Here is an 18,658-nt window from a genome sequence, read left to right on the forward strand (position 1 = left end):
GGGAGTCTGTGATGCAGCTGAGTGCATGAAGGGTTGGCAGAGTGTCTCCCCAGGGCAGCCAGGGCTGCGGCCAGGGCGGCCCCGTCACCCTGCGGGGGCCCCAGGGTGTGCAATGGTTACAAGGCCCGGTCTGCATGTCACAGGCTCGCACCCGCCCCCCCTCCCCACCCCCCCGCACCCCCATCCCCCTCCCTCCCCGGCCCCCCTCGGATCCAGGCTGTCGGTGTACATCGCCTTCAACTCCTTCCCCGACTACGAGGATGTGGAGGGGTGGGAGGGGTCCCTCAAGTCCATATCCCGCCTCTGCTGCTGCACCGCGCTGATGCAGCAGACGGCACTGGACGGCTCGGACGCCACCGCGCAGCGCGAGATCGCGCTGTCCCTGAAGATGCTGTTTGGCGGCATCGACCTGGACCCCACCGACCGCTTCCTGGCCGCCTTCCTGGTGTCGGAGGCGCAGCACCGGCAGCGCAGACGGCACGCCACCGCCATGCTGGAGGCGACGGGCCTGGTCCCGGCCCCGCGCTCCCGCAACCGCCTGCTGGGCTGGCTGGGCGCGGGCGGCGGCGTGCGGCGCGGCCGACTGGGTGGCATCGGCCCCGACGCCGTGGCGGGGGGCGTGGGCGCTGAGGCCGTGGCGCGCCTGCCCTCAGCCGGCTGCCTCGGTAACGGCGACGCGGGGATGCCGGGCCTGTGCGGCGGCGCGGAGAAGGAGGGCGCAGGGGCGCCGCTGCTGCCCATGTACCGCCACTCCATCCTGCGCATGGACGAGGGAGACGAGGAGGAGGGCGGCTGCGGCGGCGCCGGCAGCGACTGCGGCTCCGCCTCCGCCTCCGGCGGCAGCCCCGACGGCGGCGCCAGCGACGCGGCCGCGCCGCTGCGCCCGCGCCTGCGCCTTCATGCCACGCACCGCTACCACCCCATGCTCACGCCGGTGGGCCTGCCGCGGCACGTGACACGCAGCGTGGGCCTGCGCGCCGCGGCGGCGGTGTACACCGGCGCGCAGCGCCCCGTGGAGCGCGCCGTGCTGGAGCGCGCGCGCCTGGTCTCGCGCTTCGCTGTCGGCGCCTATGCGCTGCAGGGCGTGGTGTGGAACCGCGGCGTGCGCCCCCCTGCCTGCATGGGCAACCTCAACATGCTGGTCAAGTGCCTGCGCGGGCCGCTGCGCTTGGAGCCGGCGCTGCGCCGGCGCAACCTGGAGGCCATGCTGGGCGTGGCGGGGATCGCGCGGGGGGACCTGCTCCACGTCTCCTACGCCAACGCGCAGGGCGGGGCGCTGCCCTACGCCATCGCCCTGCACCGCGAGTCGCGCTCCGTGGTGCTGGCCCTTCGCGGCACGGTGACCATGGAGGACCTCATCACCGACCTGCTCTCCGCGCCCATCGACGTGTCGGAGTGGCTGCCGGACTGGGTGCTGGACGCCAACGAGGGCGGGAAGCCCCTCTACGCCCACGCCGGCATCGTCTCCTCCGCCACCGCCGTGCTCCAGGACCTGGACGAGCACGGCCTGCTCAAGGTGGCTGGGTGTGGGTGTCTGGGGTGGGTGGGGAGGTGTCTGGGGTGTCTTGCCTGGGTGGGTGTCTTGCCTGGGTGGGTGTCATGCCTGGGTGGGTGTCATGCGTGGGTGGGTGCCTTGGGTGGGGGGTGGCATGCGTGGGTGGGTGCCTTGGGTGGGTGGGTGCCTTGGGTGGGGGGGCTGGACAAGGGCCTCCCCCTCGCACGCCTGCACACACTGCTCACGCCCCTTCCACTCCCCACCACTCCCAGGAGCTGCTGCTGGCGCGGCTGGAGCACGCGGCGGGGACCCCCGCCGATGACATCACAGAGGAGCGCGGCGCTTGCACGGGCCCCGCAGCGCAGCGCATGTCGCGCTACGCCTCGGCGGGGCCGGCGCGGGCGAGGGGGGCCGGCGCCCCCTCCCCGCCGGCCGGGGAGGAGGACGAGGCGTCGTGGGCGTCGTCCGGCGCGCGCGGCGGCAGAAGCGGCGCGGAGCCGCCGCCGCTGTCGGTCGCGCGCGCCATCCTGCGCAGCAAGCGCGGCTGGCGCGTGGTGGTGACGGGGCACTCGCTGGGTGCGGCGGTGGCCTGCATGCTCTCCTTTCAGCTGCGCGACCAGTTCCCCGACCTGGAGTGCTGGGCCTTCAACCCGCCGGGCGGGCTGCTGAGCTGGAACCTGTCGCGGCTCGCGCGCCGCTTCTGCACCTCCGTCGTGGTGGGCAAGGACGTGATCAGCCGCCTGTGCTTCAGCAACATGAAGCGCGTGGTGGACGAGATGGTGCTGTCCCTGGCGCGCTGCCGGCGCCCCAAGCTCAAGGTCGTCGGCGACCTGCTGCTGAAGCGGCGGGGGGGGGGCGGCGCGAGCCGCCTCAGACTTCCTGCCCCGTACACGAGCTGTCGGACGAGGTGCTGCGCCGGCTGGAGAAGTACCACGCCACCTCCCACCTCCACGCCGCCAGCCAGCCGGAGCTGTACCCCCCCGGCCGCCTCATCTTCCTGCGCCCCTTCAAGGGCCAGGGCGTGGCTCACACCTGGGACGCGGTGTGGGTGGACGCCGCCACGCTCATGGGCGAGGGCATCCTGCTGGCGCCCTCCATGCTGGCGCACCACCGCATGTTCACCCTCGCCGACGCCTTTGCCGAGGTGCTGCGGGAGGGGCACGAGGCTGCGCTGGAGGAGCTGAGCACCGACCCCGACACCCCTTGCTGAGCGGAGACAGGGGGAGGCGCGCCCACTCATGATCCGTGGCGGGTCGGCCTCGCGCGATGCGGGCATCGGGAGCGGGGCCCGTCAGACATGGGAACACCGTCGCCCCAACCTGGCGCCGGCGGCGGGCGCCCTCGAAGCGACCACAGCCCTGGACCCCCATCACCCTGCTGCCCCTTTGTTTCCACGGCGCATCCGCACCCGCCGGTCTCCCGTCCCACCCACCATGTGCTCGGCCGTGATGACATTCCCCCTTCCTCCCTCCTCCCAGCCGTGATGCGTTTGCTGAATTGTACCCTGTATGTGCACGCAGTGCTCCACCGCATTGTCTGCCCCTGAAACCCTGGCACCGTGCGCCGCACTGAATCAATGCAACAGCCTGTGGGCAGCAGTCAGGGGCGAGCAGGGCACCGCTCCCCGGCCCGCGTCAGGCGCGGAGCAGCCGGCGCACGCCATCCACCACCCGCTGCACGCCGGGGAGGTACAGGGGCTCGCAGACCAGGGGGAAGGGCGTGTCGTAGCCCGCGATGCGCAGCGGCGGGGCCTCCAGGGAGTAGAAGCAGCGGTCGGAGATGGCGGCGACGATCTCCGCGCCGAACCCGGACGTCAGCGGGGCCTCGTGACTCACCACCAGCCTGTGTATACGGGCGCACGCGGGGTCCTCGTGTTGGAGGAAGGGGGACGTCAGGTGACTGGCCCGCCGGGGAGTGTCGTGGTAGCCACTGGCAGGTCGTGTTTGGGGGGGCTGTCCCCACCGTGATGTGCCCACTGGGCCCCTCCCAAGCACTGACCACGAGCCTTGCCATGCCCATCCCAGCACAGACTGCAGGCGCGGACGGGGCCCTGCGCGGCCCTCGACCACCCCGGTGTGCCCGTGGCCTTTCAATCACGACTTGTGAGTGCCATGGTCCCAGCACCCACCTCCCGGTCTTTTCGACGGAGGCAGCCACCGCGTCTGCGTCCCAGGGCAGCAGCGTGCGCAGGTCGATCACCTCGGCCTCGATGCCGTCGGAGGCCGCCAGCTCCTTGGCCTGGCACGTGATTGGGTGGGGCACTGCCTCGGGAACCACGCGCAAGCCGGCGCGCTGACCAGGGACACGTCAGACAGAGGGCCTGGCGGTGCACGTGCTCGACTCACATTCTCCAGCCCACCCAGCCAACACCAACCCCAGCGCTCACGGCTTGCTCCAGCACCAGGACCTGCTGGCCCCAGCCGACGAGCGTGACGTCGCTGCCGGCGCGGGCAATCCGCGCCCGGCCCAGCGGGATGGAATAGTCGCCGGTGGGGACGTCCTCCACCGCCGTGCGGTACAGCATCTTGGCCTCGAAGACCACGACGGGGTTTGGGTCACGGATGGCCGACAGGAGTAGGCCTTTGGGGGAAGGGTTAGGAAATCGGCAGAGGGGAAGGTGTGTGCAGTGGAGAGCCAGAAGCCACACAGCCCTCCTGGCAGGCTAGTATCAGCGACATCCTCAGGACAGTCCTCGTTTCGGAGGAGTGGCAACCTGTCGCACAGACTTGCCGCATCATCTGCGGGTCAGCGGCAAGAGGCCGCTTGAAGACACGGACCACGACGCTGAACCCCGCCCACCTTTGGTTTCGCGGGGACCAGAGGGCATCACCACCTTGATTCCGGGGATGTGCGTGAAGAAGGCCTCGGGGGACTGCGAGTGGTAGTGGCCCCCATGCCCCACAGCGCCTGCACAGATTGTGGAGAGGTGGACATCTGTTCTTGCGGCATGCTGAAGCTGCTGTTCATACATAAAAGCTGGCAGGATGGCCCTGCAGCTGCAAGAAAATAGTCCGCAGCACACATGTGCGGGATTGGATGCACCAATTCCAGGGTCGCACATCGTGCCCTGCAATTTCAACACCCACTGCATTTCCTCAGAACTTCATAAACCCCCCCTACCGTAGGGTGTGCGGATGGTGAGACCCCCCACGTCAAACTCTCCGCCAGACCGGAACCGATACTTGGCCGCCTCGTTGGTGATCTGGCAAGGGGGGCACGCGTGTGGACATTTACTGGTCTGGCTAGCAAGGATATCATTTCCAAGGCAAGCCCTCAGCGCGTCTTTTCCAACACCCTCAAGCCAGCTGTTACCCATTCATCAAGCCTGCACACCTGGTCAAAAGCTGGGAAGATGTAGTCTGCAAACTGGATCTCTACGATGGGCGAGTAGCCCTGAGCAGCGGCGCCAATGCCAAAGCCGACTATGCCCTGGATAGTAGGCAAGCGGTGGGGGGGAGGGCATCAGCGTAGGTGCAGCACATGTGCGCATGGCTTGGGGCTTCGCACTCAAAGAGTCGGGGGATGATGACGCCAAGGACCCCCTGATCTGCCCTCACCTGCTCGCAGAGGGGGGTGTTGAATACACGATGCTTCCCATGCTTCTCTGCGAGGCCCACAGTGCACCGAAACACGCCGCCAAAGCTGACGTCCTCCCCAAATACAAGCGTCCTACAGCAGTGGAGGGGCCACAGAAGTGGTCCACCAGCTTTGCTGCCAGTGCGGGTCTTGAATCTGGCAGGAAGCAACATTCAGGACTCACTTGGGATTCTCATCCATGGCGATGTGCAGTGCGTCATTGACGGCCGAGCAGAGATTCATCTGCTTGGCATCGAGACCAGCGGTGGCCGGTTCCGCCTGTCGGACCGCGGTGGCCAGGCCGCGCACGGTGCCCCAGACTGCTCCCAAGCCTGGGGCCCGCAGAATTGCTGCCATGGCTGGTAACGACGGATCTGGATGCCCAAAGATCAAAGTGCCGGGCGTTGAACTCCAGGTCAAGATGGAAATTTGCGTCCCGTGCGATGCCCGCGGCCTGTTTCGAGACCCACCGTGCACCCTGTACCGGCGCCTCTTCGAAGGCAGTGATGCGATTCGGTTCGATCACCAATGCTTGGATGATTCGGAAAAGTGGCTTCCACCGATCGGTCGGATTTTTAGTCTCATGGAACATGACTAGGAGACGCGTGTCTCCGGGACTCCCGGCGCAGAGCTCGCGCGCGACTTCGATTCTACAGCCCCTTGGAGCTGGGTGATCGCGCCTGATTATCGACGCTGTGTTTTTACGCCCCTAAGCAGCATGATTGATCTTAACAACACCGAAACCTAGTTGCCTCAATACGTGTCAGTCCTGGCAACAGGTGGAGGTCTCCCACCGCGAGGGAGAGCAGGAAGGCCCATGGAGTTTGAAGGCTTCCAGGATCCGCCCCTACCGGTGGTAGGCCTGCTCGGGGATCTGGAGACGCAGCAACTCCTCATCGCCCTGGCTGCCACGGATGAAAGCCCCGCGGTGCGCCTGATCACGGTGCCAGATGCCCAGCAGAGCCCGGAGGTCCTAGGTGTGCGTCGAGTTTTAGCTTGCCGAAGTTGACCTGTTGGTATCCAATCGCATGCACCGTGAAACTCGTTTGTCTACATGTGTCGGAAGGCCTGGACAGATGGTAAGCTGAAGCATGCGTTGCACCCTGAAACCCATCAGCCCAACCCATCCTCACTGCTGCCGCCCCTCCAGGGCCTCGCCCACCCAGCCCCTCGGAACCTGTCACGCGAAAATCATACTCGCAGGTCTACAAGGTGGGTTGTCACCCGACAGTGGTATCATGAGAGGCGCTGCGTGCCTCTCATACCCCTGGGATGGGCCAAAGGGCTTGCAGGCCGGTCACCCACACCCGACTCGCACTCTCGCCGGCACAAATGCAGCAGCACAGCTTTGAGGCGCTGATGCGGCACACGCCAGGGGCACTGGCTGTGCTGCTGCGCCACGGCGACGTGATGGGGGACCCCAAGGCATGGGCGACGTGCTCCCAGGCCGCTGCCGCCGCAAGGACGGCGGCACGCACCCTGCAGGCCAGGCTGATGGTTGTGGTGACCAGCCCCACGGCGCCAGGCCAGCTGGCCGAGGACAGGATCAGCATGCTCTGCCGTCAGGCGGACGTCGACAGGAAGTGGGTGCTGAGTTGGTGCATGGTTTTAGGCATGCTCGGGTCCTGGGGCGGCAGCTTGTGAGGTAGAGATGAATCTGGTGGAGGCGATCAGGTCATTGCATTGCGTGGAGGCCTGCACCGGTCCCCCCCGCCTCGGCGCAGACCCAAGGTTATTGTGACTTGATGAGAAAGTTGAGTCTTGACCTGTCCTGTCCCTCAGCATGCCACCACCCTCCCCCCCATTGAGCAGGAGCATCCTGGCCTTGCACATGAGGGATCAGGTGGGGATGGCGGGCGTGCTCAGCACGCTGGTGCAAGCCGCACAGACCAGCTACCTGGACGCGGCCGTGCGCCATGCCAGCAAGCACCCCCCAACCACGGTGGCCGGGCAGGAGTGCGGCCGAGTTCTTGGCCTGAAGCTGGATGTGAGTAGGGAACTCTTTTGGGTCAGCCGGGTGAGGCTCCCGCTGTGGTGCAGGATCCAGGGCTGGGGGTGGGGAAGGTGGCAGTGGCTGCCCCGCCCATGGTCAAAGATGCTCTTGGAAGAAAAGCTGGGCGTGCACAAACAGAATCGATCAACCAGTGGCCATCGGCTGCAGATCACCCACTCCTCCATGCTGAAAATTACACCCAACCCCAACCACCTCCCAGCTGGGTCTACTGCTGGAGATGGGGGGCCGCCCCGACGAAGCAATGACGGCGTACGAGCTGGCATCCTCCTTCATACCCAGGGTGCGTCGAGGCCTGCTTCGCTGGGGGGAGGCCCAGTCGTAGCATGCTCGGCGTCACTCGCAGGGCCTGCGCCAGGGGCACCCAGGGCGGGAGTGCTCCTGCAGGCCCTCTGAACTCACCCGCTCCATACCATGCACCAGATCATGATCCAGCCACCCGGCCTGTTCCAGCGCTTCTTCGAGCTGCACCTCGTCTCCGAGGCCCTCACCTTCAAGGCAGGGCGCCCAGGCTTTTCATGGAGGGCCTGGGACGCAGCCTGGGTTGCTGGGGGTTGCCCCGGGATCCATAGCATGAGGAGCTGGGCTTATGCCAGATCGTTTGCGCCAAATTTGGGAACCGGTCTGCGGTCGCGATCGCCAACTCGCCCCCCCTCTCCCCATACCATGCAGCTGATGGCGCTGGTGCCCCCCTCGCCCCGCCACCAGGACACCGTGCTGAAGCACTTTACCAGGCTCACCTCCCTCTTCGGCACCCTGCCCAGTGCCCGCACGCCGAAGTAAGACGCCTGTCGGGGTGTAGTTGTCTCGTGACCTGGGGTGGGCATGCTGGTTTGTGTGATTTGGTAGGATTCGACACAGAACCCGGTGCGCCGAGGGAGGATGGGGACAGTATTGAATCGCACTCTCAACGCAATGAATGCCGTGCAGGGCCCTGGCGCTGGCCCACGCGCAGCGTCTGGCGCTTCAGCACGAGGCCGTGGCCGGTCACCTGATAGGAAGGCCTGCGCCGGTGGGTTGGGACAGGGGCAGGCACCTTGCCCATGGGCTTCCTTCCCAGACCTGTGGATTGCAATGCCCAGGAGGGCGGCTGCCCCGCGGCCCGCGGATTGGAAACTCGCCGCGCAGGGCTTGGCATCGGCTTGCCCTCTCCCTGTGCTGCCTCCCCATCCCCCCGCACACCGTCCTCGCTTTCTTCCCCAGGGCCAGGAGCGTGGCCTGGGCAGCGTCGCGGCGCTGCTCCATGCTGCGGCCAGGCATGCAGGGGAGGCGGACGCTCTCTCCCGGCAGCCGGACGAGGGTCCCAGTCCAGTGATGACGGATGAGGTGGGCGAGCGCCTGGGATGCCACGTGTTCACGTCTGTGGGCAAGCCTCATCCTCTTCCCGGCCCCTGCTCTATGGGGGATGCGTGGCGGGGCGTCACTCTCAGCCCACTCCGTGGCCATCATCCCCGTCACCCAGGTGGTGCCTGGCCAGTACCTGGGGTGCTGGGAGTTCAAGCACCTGGACCGTCCCCTCACAGACGACGAGTTTGCCACCGCTGTCGGGGTGAGCATGGCGAGGCCGGCCGTGGTGTAGGCAGATGCTGTGTGTGGGGGGCAGTGGTGGAGGGGGTCTTTTGATGACCGGACGAGACCCTGGAAGAGATCAAGCAGGCCCCTCGGGCCTGATGTGCATCTCACAGCCGCTCGCACCCACAGCCTGCCTCCCCTCCCACTCCACGCCTGCGTGCAGGCGAGCCTGGGGCGCGCGCCCCGCTGCCCCGACCCCACAGACCTCCTCAGGTGCGCTGTGGATCTGCTGGAGAGCTCGCCGGCGGCGGGCATCCGCCGCCAGCTCGTGCATGCTCGCCAGCTGCTGGGGCAGGGGCTGGCGCGGGCCGGCAGGCACGCCGAGGCCCTTGCGGTGATGCCCGGCGTCGCAGGTATGGGTTTGCATGCACACCGCTGGCAGCGTGTGTGTGGTGCATTGCGAGGGGACAGATGGTCGCTCGCGGGTCCGATGCCAGGGCGCAATGGGCTCAGCAGGCCGATGCTCACTGCTGTTAGGCTCGGTCAATTTCCCTCCCTGTCTATCCACTTTCCCTTGGCTCGTTCCGCCATGCTATCCGGAGCCGACTTGGGCCTGCGCTTCTGCAACCTCCCGACGGACCTGGGCCTCATCCCCTTCCCACTCTGCCTCCCATCCCCCAGAGGAGTATCGGCGCCAGGGCTGGGCGTCTCTGCTGCTGGATGCTGTCAAGCAGTGCGAGGCCTCGGCCCGGCTCAGCGGCGACGAGCAGGCAAGGGTCGTGGGGGGAGGGGGAGGGTCTGAGGCGGACAGGCGCCACGCTGTGTCGGCCTGCACAGCGCTTTGATGGTTCTGTGTCCCCCAAATCCCACTGACTCGATGACATGCTCCGCCTCACCCGCAGGCCCGCGCAGCGGCGCAGCTGGAGCTGTGCGCCCTGCGCGGCGCGCCCGCGGAATCCTGCATGGAGGCCATCGGCGCGGTGCTGGCCACCCCGCCGGGCACCATGTGGCAGGTGGAGGGCGCGTCCAGCGGCTGGCTCTCCGTGCTGCAGATCGCCGTCGGACTGGGACCTGCAGCCCGCCGGGGCGGGCCCGAGCTGCACTGCGCGCTGCGCTGCGTGCTGGCCTGCCCGCTGCGCCTGGAGGCCGTGGCCGCCCTGCCCGGCCGGCCCGGGTCCGAGGCGGTGCCGCTGGTAGGCCGCGACGCCGACGGCGGCGCCGCGCCGGCAGGCGTGCTGGAGCTCGCCGCGGGAAGCTGGACCAGGTTGACCGCCCGCCTGCCTGTGACTTGCGCCTCCGTGGAGAGGATCCTCCTTACCCTGGCGGGCGGCGGCCAGACGCTGGTCATCCACCCCGCCGCATGGACGTCGGGGGAGTGTACGCTCGCCCTCGGTCCCGCCAGCTCTATCCCCTCGCTCAACCAGGCCCCTCTGCCGCCGTCTGTCGCCCTGCTGGGCGCCGCGACCGGCGGCCCTGCGCCGGTCGGGCACGACGACCTCCCCACGCTCGCGCTGCATGCTCCTGCCTTTGGGCTGGTGGGCGAGGGGCTGACGGCGCTGCTCACGCTGCATGCCGGCGAGGCCCAGGGGCTGCAGGGCGCCGTGCTCACACCAAGGGTGAGCCTTACTTATTGTGTGTGGGGGGGGAGGGGGTTGGAGGGGGGGGGGAGGGAAAGCGCATGCCGCACTCCAGGGATGGGAGGGTGGCATCGTGCCCACTGCAAACCCAAGCTCCTTCCTCCACCCCCCGAACCCCCACCAGTCCCTGCATCGTGAGGAGGGGCGGCCGGTGGACTGGGCCATTCACATAGAGGGGGCGGAGGTCGCCCCTCTGTCAGACGGCGGCGTGGCGCTGCCGACTGTGGCCCCGGGGGCCATGCTCGTGGTGAAGCTGCGCTGGACGTCGCAGCATGCCGGGAGCATCGACCTGCGCTGTCTCTTGCAGGTGCTGGGGCTGGGTCGGTGCGGGAAGGTTGACCGCTGAGGCGTGTGGATGGGTGGGGGGTCACGCTGTGCTTGTTCTCCTTGCTTCATGCAGCAGAGTCCGCGCCAGGGTTGTGAGCGTCCCCACTCTCCCTTGCCGTGCCCCTTGAGCCCCCCCCTCTTCACCCCCCCCGCTCCGCCCGTCCCCTGCCCCACAGTACCCAGTGCCGGCGGGGGCTGCGGGACAGGTCGGCCACTGTGTGGTGGCCGGCACGATCAAGGTGCACGCCCCCTTCACGTTCCAGACCACCCTATCCACGCTCCCTGGCGCCCTGTGCCGCCTGCCTCCCGGGGAGGCTGGGGCTCCCCTGCCGAGCAGTCCCAGCGATGTCCTTCCAGAGCATGGCGACTCGCCCGTCGCCGGGGCGGCCCGATCTTCGGTGCCTGCGGCCGGCGCCCCGTCAGCAACTCGGCGGCTGCCGGCCGGCCAGCCATGCATGGTGCGCCTCACGCTGCGTGCCGCGGCCCCCTGCGGCCTCCACGTGGAGCTGTGCGAGCTGCGCCTGAGCCCCGCGCTGCGCGGCGCCAGAGGCGCAGCCGCGGGCCCCTCCGCCGCCGCGCGCTGCGGCCCGATTGACGCCGCGCCCGACGACGCCCTGGCCCTGGTCGCGTCCTTTGCTGCGCCGGCCGGGCGGTGCGCGCTGGGCACGCTGCACGCACGCTGGCGACGGTGCGACGAAGCGGTGGCCCTGCAGAGCAGCGCGGGGCGGGGCGGGGAGGCCCTGGGCGCCGCCGAGCTGGAGCGCCTGCACGCGCTGGCGCCCTCAGTGCCGTGCGAGGAGGTGGAGACGGTCTCGGACCTGGGGAGCATGGGTGAGCAAGCGCAGAGTGTCGAGGGGGATGAGAGCGGGCATGGCACATGTCCAGGGCAATGAAAGGATGGCTGTGGTGTCAGAGGGAGGGACGCTGCCCCGGACAGGGTGTGTGGCTGGCATGGTGGCCAACCACTCCCGCTGGCTTGCTTCATGCAAGGCCGCTGCATGCCGAGAGGTCACAGCCCAAGCACAGCACACCACCTCGCCCACCGCCCGTGCCGCGCAGTGGAGCTCGTGGTGGCAGACTTGCGGGTGGACGCGGCCTTCCCGGGGTCGGGCCAGCTGGGGCAGCCCCTGCCCCTGAGCCTGGAGATCCAGAATCCCAGCGTGGAGCGAGGCGCTGACGTGTCCTTTGAGCTGCTGGATGCACGTGGATTCATGGTAGCCGGTGAGCAGTCACCCCCGGCTCCTCTGCTGGGGGTTGGTGGGGAGGAGCGAAGGCTTGGGCCGGGGTAACTTTGCCAGGGTGTGCGATGCATGGCATCGAGGAGGGACGTGGTGCGACGCGGATGTGGGAGGGCGGAATGCTCATGTCGGCCCACACCATTTGGGATTCTGGAAGCCTCATACTGTACCAAAGTCGAAGACTTGTTGCCCCGTGAGGCCCAAGGTCTCCAGGCGGTTCCCCCGCTCAGCGTGCGCCACAGGCATGCTCCCTGAGAGCATTCAGACCCTGGCACAATGCTCCACAGCCAGGGATACACACACCGCATGATGCTCCCTTGTGCAGGCGTGCGAAGCGCTGTCACGCACATCGGACCGGGAGCCAAGGAGGCCGTGCGACTGACGCTGGTGCCGTACCATGTGGGCCTGCTCCCCCTGCCCAGCCTGAGGGTGGAGGCAGGGGACTGGGCTGTAGATGCCCTGGCCTCCCAGCAGGTTTTTGTTGAGCAGGGCCCATTTAAATGAGCTGCGCTCATTGCTGAATGATTCGTGGTGAAGTTTATTGCTGAATCAGGGGTGGCAAGCTAGGGGTGGGCCATCTCCTGTGACTAGGACATGGGGCCCTTGCTTCCAGGCGCCCAACTCGATGAGCCATCCGCGGTGACGTGGACCTGCTCCGAAACCCTACCCAACCTGACTCGAGCGAATGCTCCCTCCAACCCGACAAACTGCAAAATACCTTTGCAAGTCCCATCTATCTTCGGCGAGTAGGATACACTGCGGCGCGCGTGTCACCGTATTCCTTCTGCACCCGCATGGCCGGGGCACGGGCGGTATTCCAAATCGGAAGGAACTCTTGCATCCCCCTGGCCGGCGTGAGGATGCTGGGTTCGAAGGCATGGGAACCCACAGCGGCACACAAGGAGCTCGTCCAGCGATTGAAGGATCCCACCCTGCTCAAGAGCCAGTCCTTCATCGGAGGCAGCTGGGTGGACGCCAGCGATGAGGAGCGCATCGATGTGAGTGGGGACAGGATGCGCGGCGATGACTGCCGATGTTCCATGCCGACACACGTGCGACACTCGCAGATCTGTGCCCATTCTTGCTCCCCTCCAGGTGCACGACCCCGCCACAGGGGAGACCCTGGCCTCACTGTCCCACTGCAAGGGCAGCGAGACGCGTGCCGCCATCGCCGAGGCCTCCTCCGTCTTCAAGTCCTGGGCTGCAAAGACAGGGAAGGAGCGGTCGCAGATCCTCAGGAAGTACGTCCCTTTGGGGGTGTGGATAACGGGTGGGTGGGGGGGTGGGCGGACGTCCATGCAGAGGGGCACTCTCGACCCAAACGCCCGCCAGCGAGACTCAAGGGGGAGCAGAGGCTCCTATTGCCAGTCCCGAGACCTTCACCGGGTCATACGCCCCCCGGCAAGGTGGTTTGAGCTGGTGCGCGACAACCAGGAGGACATCACCACACTGATGACCCTGGAGTGCGGGAAGCCCCTGGCCCAGTCAAAGGGGGAGTTTGAGAGCGGGTGAGCGCCCTGCAGTGTTGCATGGCTGGAGGCAGGCACACAGCGTGTCTGTGGGTGTGTAATGCAGGGACCGGGAGGGCTGCTGCCGCCCTCCGTGCCCGCAGGCGGGTGCCCGGGTTCAGGACGCGGCGTGGCTGCGGCGTGCACCTGTCCGCAGCAGGCGCCCGGCCCTGATGCACACCCCCGCCCCCTCCCGCATAACCCCAGGATCTCCACCATGGAGTGGTGCGCCGAGGAAGCCAAGCGCGTGGACGGCGACGTGATCTGCACGCCCGCCGCCTCCAAGCGCTTCCTGGTGGTGAGGCAGCCGGTGGGCGTCGTGGGCGCCATCACGCCCTGGAACTTCCCCTTCTCCATGATCACGCGCAAGGTGTCGCCCGCCCTGGCGGCCGGATGCACGGTGGGTGGGAATGTTGGGTGCTTGTTGGGGTGGGGGGCTGAGAGCGGCGGGTGCCGGGCGCTGGACCCTGGTCGTGGGGACCAGCACCAGGGGTTGTCTTGCCCCTGGGGCTGGTTCCTGCAGCCCCTTGCCTGAGCGCCTTTGGAGCAAAGGGTCGACGCCGGCCGGAGTGCGAGGTAGCCACACTCTGGAGCCGGTCGGGTGATTCCTGTGATGCAGTCGCCAACCAGCCCGGCCCACGCCATCCACATGGCCCCGGGCACGCATGCTGCGAGCCCGTCCACCCACACGGCCCTCGTCGCCGTTGCCTGCAGGTGGTGCTGAAGCCCAGCGAGCTGACGCCGCTCACCGCCCTGGCCCTGGCCGAGCTGGCGGATCGGGCCGGCATGCCGCGCGGCGTGCTCAACATCGTGGTGGGGGATGCCAAGAGCATCGGGGACGAGCTCGTGAAGAGCGATGACGTGGGTGCCGCGCGCTGGCGGGGATGGTGTGGTGGTGGGTTGGGGGGGGGGACCGCCATGCCACAGCGTTGGCCGAGTCTGGCGGCCGTTTGTTGTGGCGTGCCCCTCTGGTGGCGCCCCGTGATGCTCTTGCAGTGTTGCCACGCGGTGCAGCGTGGGGCTGCCGGGAGGGCCGGAGCTGTGCCAGGATGCTGCGCCCACCCTCACCGTCGCATGGGACCCCTCCATCTCAGACAGGCACTGCTGGCCTTCCTCCCCCCCGCCCACCCCCAAGTCCCCACATCCCTTCGCGCTGTTCAGGTGCGCAAGATCGCCTTTACAGGGTCCACCCGCGTGGGCAAGCTGCTCATGGCGGGGTCTGCGGCCACGATGAAGAAGGTGTCCATGGAGCTCGGGGGAAATGCGCCCTTCATCGTCTTCCAGGACGCAGGTGCATTCCCGGGGGTGGGAGAAGGGCGGGGGGGGGGTGGATCACCCATGCCTCCCTGATCAGGCTCTGGCTTTTCAGCCGTCGCCAGAGGCATAACACCCTGGCCGCACATGTGACCAAGGCTACCTCATCATTCTAAGAAACCTGCGTGGTCCTCCTCGCCACCCAGACCTGGCCCAGGCCGCGGCGGCGGTGACGACGTCGTCCTACCGCAATGCCGGCCAAACCTGCATCTGCACCAACCGCGTCTTTGTGCACGTGAGGACGGGGCGGGATGGTGGGATCCGGGTCTGGGTCGCATGGGCCATGCACTCTAATCAACGCCAGGGGGAGTGTGGGCGGGAGGCAGCACAGGGACGCCTGGCCACGGCGTTTTGGCGAGCCATGGTGGTCATCCTGCCCGCCTGTTCAAAAAGCGTGAGCCTCGCATCAACCAGTGCCCACAATCACTCAGCCCCCTGCCTCGCGCACGCTGTCCCTGATGGTCCAGGAGTCTGTGCACGACGACTTTGTGAAGGAGCTGGTGGAAGCAGTGCAGAAGCTGCGCGTGGGCGCCGGCATGGACGCGGCGACCACCCACGGCCCGCTCATCCAGCACTCTGCCGTCGAGACGGTGGGCTGGTGCAGTGGGGCGCTTTCCTGCTCGGAAACAGGGATGTGCAGCGTGTGCGCAGCACTCCAGGCGCAGCTGCAAGCCTTTTGCCGTCATGTGAGGCACAGACTGCCACCAACAGGGTTATCTTCCTGGTCCTGCACCCCTTCCCCCGCAGGTGGAGGCCAAGGTGCAGGACGCCATCTCCAAGGGGGCAACTGTGGCTGTCGGGGGGAAGCGTCCAGAGTATGACGCCAGCCACCCTCTGAGCAAGGGCAGCTTCTACGAGCCAACCGTGCTGACAGGCATGCTGAGTGGGAGCTTGGGAGGGGGGTGCGGGGGGGCGCGCAATGGTGGTGGCGGGCGTGGAAGCTACTGGGGCGCGCAAGCTGCAGGGATGTGGGGCAGCGGTGCCGGCCAAGTATGCCCTGCGAAAGTGTGCATACACATTCGACCTTAGTAACGCCTTCCTGCCCTACATGGCGGCCCCTCTCCCGGTCACGACTGCAGGGGCGACCATCGACATGCGCTGCTTCCGCGAGGAGATGTTTGGCCCCGTAACCCCGGTGTTCAAGTTCTCTACCGACGAGGAGGCCATCCAGATGGCAAACACCACCGAGTACGGCCTGGCTGCCTACTTCTACACCAAGGTGGCATGCAGGGGTGGGGACCGGGAGGTGAAGGGTGTTGAGAGGCAAGGCATGGGTTATCCGTGGCGAGGGAGTTCCCAATGCTGCCAAGGTCGCCATCGCCCCCGCCCGCGCCGTCCTCGCCCCCGCCCGCGCCGTCATCGACCCAGCCCCTCTCCCCCCCTGCCCTCCGCCGCAGGACCTGGCCAGGGCATGGAAGACGGCCGAGGCCCTGGAGTTTGGGATGGTGGGTGTGAACGAGGTGGCCATCACCTCGGATGTTGCCCCCTTCGGAGGGGTCAAGCACTCCGGCCAGGGCAGGGAGGAGTCCAAGTATGCACTGGACGGCTTCCTGGACATGAAGACCGTGTGCATGGGCCTGGGGTACTGAGGGGGGGCGCGCGCTGACCGGCGCGGGAGAGGCGCGAGGCGTCTTCCGGCGCGCCGCTTGCCCGGCCTCGCCACCAAGCCTCTGGGCAGCCTGCTGCTGCCCGGGTCCAGTCTACAGGATGGCCACTTGAGCAAGCCGGCCTTGCCTGTCCCAACCCCTTCCAGCATGCAGTACCCTTGCCTACCCCTCTTGCACTGTGTACGAGGCACTCACACTGTCGTTACAGGGATGGACACCGCCATGAACGTAATGGGCTCAAGGGCGGTACGCTTGCGAGGAGGTATGTCACTTCACTTTCCCTCTAGACCTGATGCGCACGCGCGCTGGTGGATGGCGGACAGAAGAATGGGAGAGGACGGGGCACCTACTCGTCTTCAGTGAAGAGGAACTGGTTGATGATGTGCACAATGTTCTCGGAGCCGGGGACGGCAATGTCGGCCTCCAGGATCTTGCCGCGGTTGCCGCGCTCGTAGTAGGTGTTGTTCCCGACCGCGTAGAACTGGCCGGCGTTGTAGCGGCTCTCCTGGATCTGCATTTGCACGCAAGGTGGGGGATGGGCGAGGTGGGTGGGGGGTTGATGGACGGGGAAGGGGTTTAGTGAGGGGGCAAGTTCAGTCACCCTGCGGCCCGACCCAGGGTTGGGTGCCGCCCATCTCGGGGCTTGGCCCACATGCCCGACATGGAACACAGCCCAGCCCTCCCTTGAACATGGGGAGCTCACCGTGAAGGCCGCGCCGTTGTCCATGATGGAGTTCAGCACGAGGCCGGGGGAGAGGTCCGCGGCGCGCACGGTGCCTCGCACGACGTGGTACTTGAGGTGCTGCAGGGGTGCGCCATGACAGGGGGCGGACTGAGGTGCATGCGCTTGGCAGTGGCAAACGTAGCAGAGCCATGCGCTGCCCATCACAAACTCCGCTGCTGTCACGGGCAGCCGCGCTCAAGGCCTCACCCCTTGCCCCTTCCCAACCAGGACTCACGTCGCCGGTGTGCGCAGCCTCATCCGACCCGCCAGTCAGGAAGTCCTCCACGGTCGACTCAAAGGGCGTCAGGGAAGTCACAAAGCCCTCGTTGGTGGGCGCAAAAATGGTGTACGGGCCGTCAGGGCCATCCAGCACCTCGTACAGCCTGGAGAACTGCACGCAGGAAGGTGAGGAGGAGGGGGGGACTTCACTACATCTCAGTACATGCCATCAGTACATTGGAAGCTGAGTTCATGGCTCAGACCTAAGCCATCATTCCAGGGACGCCTCACCTCCAGGGCAGCAGTGAAGTTCGAGAGCTCAGGGACCGTCTCGGCGAACGCCAAGGTCGGAGAGGTCTGTGCCGTCGCTGCACGTGGGTGCATGGGGAGTACATGTGAGATGGTGCAGTTGTGCGTATCGACCCGACATTATATGACAAACCCTTTGATGCCTGTACTTTTATCGAGGCCCAATGATGCAGTGCGTCAACGATGCATGCGGTGTCCGGAGCCTGCCCACCTGATCCGACCAGGAGGACAGCCGCCACGAGCGCAACAACAGAGGCAGACTTCATGATGCAAGATTCACAGGCTTGAATGAGGAGTACACAAGCTGAAACAATGGTTCTGTGGTGACTTCTGCTGTAATGTGAACAATATGTAACTGCATTGCATGAGCATGATTGCGCTGCGCAGAGCGCATGTGTTGCGTGCGCTCTGCGCTCGCTGAAGATATGAGTGCCTAGGGTTCGGAAGTCGGCGGGATCTATTTTGCTTAGGCAAATAGATCCCTACCGGGCTTGCGCCGGTTGCACAGCTGCTTCCCGCAAGCGGGATCTGACTGGCGCAGTTGTTTGCCTCGATCGGCGAACCAGAGGGGGTGGGGGGGGTGGGAGGGTGGAAGAAGGGGAAGCAGGGGGTCCACCAAAAGCTGTGGGACGAAGTGCATTCGCAAAAAAGCACTTCGTCAGCATCAGCATGTTGGCAGCCCCGTTCACGTCGCGGTTGACGACATGAACTCTGCAGGCCTTGTTGCCGCACCGCTTCGTGTCCCACACGTCCACCAGCTTCTCCTCGCCGTTGCGGACCCGCACGTACTGGTGGGCGTGCAGGGTGGCGTGACAGGCGCAGCACAGTTTGGAAGTCCTGTGCTCGTCAACCACCACCACCCTGCACACCCGCCGCAGGCGCCGCAAGGACTTGATCCAGGGCCCCGGCGGAGTCCCCCGCATGATGCCCCCCCGGTCATGGGCCGACCAGTTGCCCACGCCCACGACCGTAGTCATGCCCGGGGGGGGCGCGGAACTGCTCCGCCAGCCGGTTGATGGCCCGCTCCCTGCCGACGTAGGCCTGGTGGCGCACCTTCCGAAACGGCTTCTGGTCCCTGTGCCAGGCCAGGCCCTGTCGCAAGGTGGGGACGATCCCTCGGATCAGTCACTCTCCCGGGAAAAGTCCCTGTTCGAGGCGATGGGCACCGTTCACTTGGCAAA

The 18,658-nt window shown here is 66.9% G+C and overlaps 5 protein-coding genes across 5 annotated transcripts; 3 read left to right on the forward strand and 2 right to left on the reverse strand.

The window, feature by feature from the left end:
- Nucleotides 1-322: 322 nt before the first annotated feature.
- On the forward strand, nt 323-2,705 carry F751_3999 (Sn1-specific diacylglycerol lipase alpha; the record flags this gene model as incomplete). The annotated part of the gene is made up of 5 exons (XM_011399909.1): nt 323-741; nt 964-1,516; nt 1,768-1,865; nt 1,980-2,316; nt 2,370-2,705. 5 exons carry the CDS (start codon nt 323-325, stop codon nt 2,703-2,705), a joined length of 1,743 nt encoding a protein of 580 aa, XP_011398211.1.
- A 424-nt stretch (nt 2,706-3,129) lies between these two features.
- F751_4000 (2-oxoisovalerate dehydrogenase subunit beta, mitochondrial) lies at nt 3,130-5,428 on the reverse strand (the record flags this gene model as incomplete). Its single annotated transcript, XM_011399910.1, has 8 exons — nt 3,130-3,337; nt 3,624-3,733; nt 3,882-4,075; nt 4,295-4,402; nt 4,616-4,697; nt 4,829-4,924; nt 5,053-5,164; nt 5,256-5,428. 8 exons carry the CDS (start codon nt 5,426-5,428, stop codon nt 3,130-3,132), a joined length of 1,083 nt encoding a protein of 360 aa, XP_011398212.1.
- A 460-nt stretch (nt 5,429-5,888) lies between these two features.
- F751_4001 (hypothetical protein) lies at nt 5,889-12,300 on the forward strand (the record flags this gene model as incomplete). Its single annotated transcript, XM_011399911.1, has 17 exons — nt 5,889-6,048; nt 6,222-6,283; nt 6,410-6,654; nt 6,884-7,088; nt 7,285-7,365; nt 7,506-7,625; nt 7,755-7,861; nt 8,013-8,094; nt 8,286-8,408; nt 8,545-8,631; nt 8,818-9,007; nt 9,276-9,373; nt 9,497-10,210; nt 10,356-10,538; nt 10,735-11,389; nt 11,618-11,779; nt 12,122-12,300. 17 exons carry the CDS (start codon nt 5,889-5,891, stop codon nt 12,298-12,300), a joined length of 3,453 nt encoding a protein of 1,150 aa, XP_011398213.1.
- Nucleotides 12,301-12,656: 356 nt separating this feature from the next.
- Nucleotides 12,657-16,207, forward strand: F751_4002 (Succinate-semialdehyde dehydrogenase, mitochondrial; the record flags this gene model as incomplete). The annotated part of the gene is made up of 11 exons (XM_011399912.1): nt 12,657-12,794; nt 12,892-13,037; nt 13,203-13,304; nt 13,512-13,704; nt 14,019-14,165; nt 14,466-14,595; nt 14,765-14,853; nt 15,050-15,208; nt 15,366-15,501; nt 15,698-15,837; nt 16,016-16,207. The coding sequence occupies 11 exons, from the start codon at nt 12,657-12,659 to the stop codon at nt 16,205-16,207; spliced, it is 1,572 nt and encodes a 523-aa protein (XP_011398214.1).
- A 364-nt stretch (nt 16,208-16,571) lies between these two features.
- Nucleotides 16,572-18,400, reverse strand: F751_4003 (hypothetical protein; the record flags this gene model as incomplete). The annotated part of the gene is made up of 4 exons (XM_011399913.1): nt 16,572-16,736; nt 16,929-17,027; nt 17,185-17,332; nt 18,210-18,400. The coding sequence occupies 4 exons, from the start codon at nt 18,398-18,400 to the stop codon at nt 16,572-16,574; spliced, it is 603 nt and encodes a 200-aa protein (XP_011398215.1).
- Nucleotides 18,401-18,658: the final 258 nt, after the last annotated feature.

The sequence above is a fragment of the Auxenochlorella protothecoides genome (assembly GCF_000733215.1).
Source record: "Auxenochlorella protothecoides strain 0710 unplaced genomic scaffold scaffold43, whole genome shotgun sequence".
In the NCBI taxonomy this organism is placed as follows: domain Eukaryota; kingdom Viridiplantae; phylum Chlorophyta; class Trebouxiophyceae; order Chlorellales; family Chlorellaceae; genus Auxenochlorella; species Auxenochlorella protothecoides.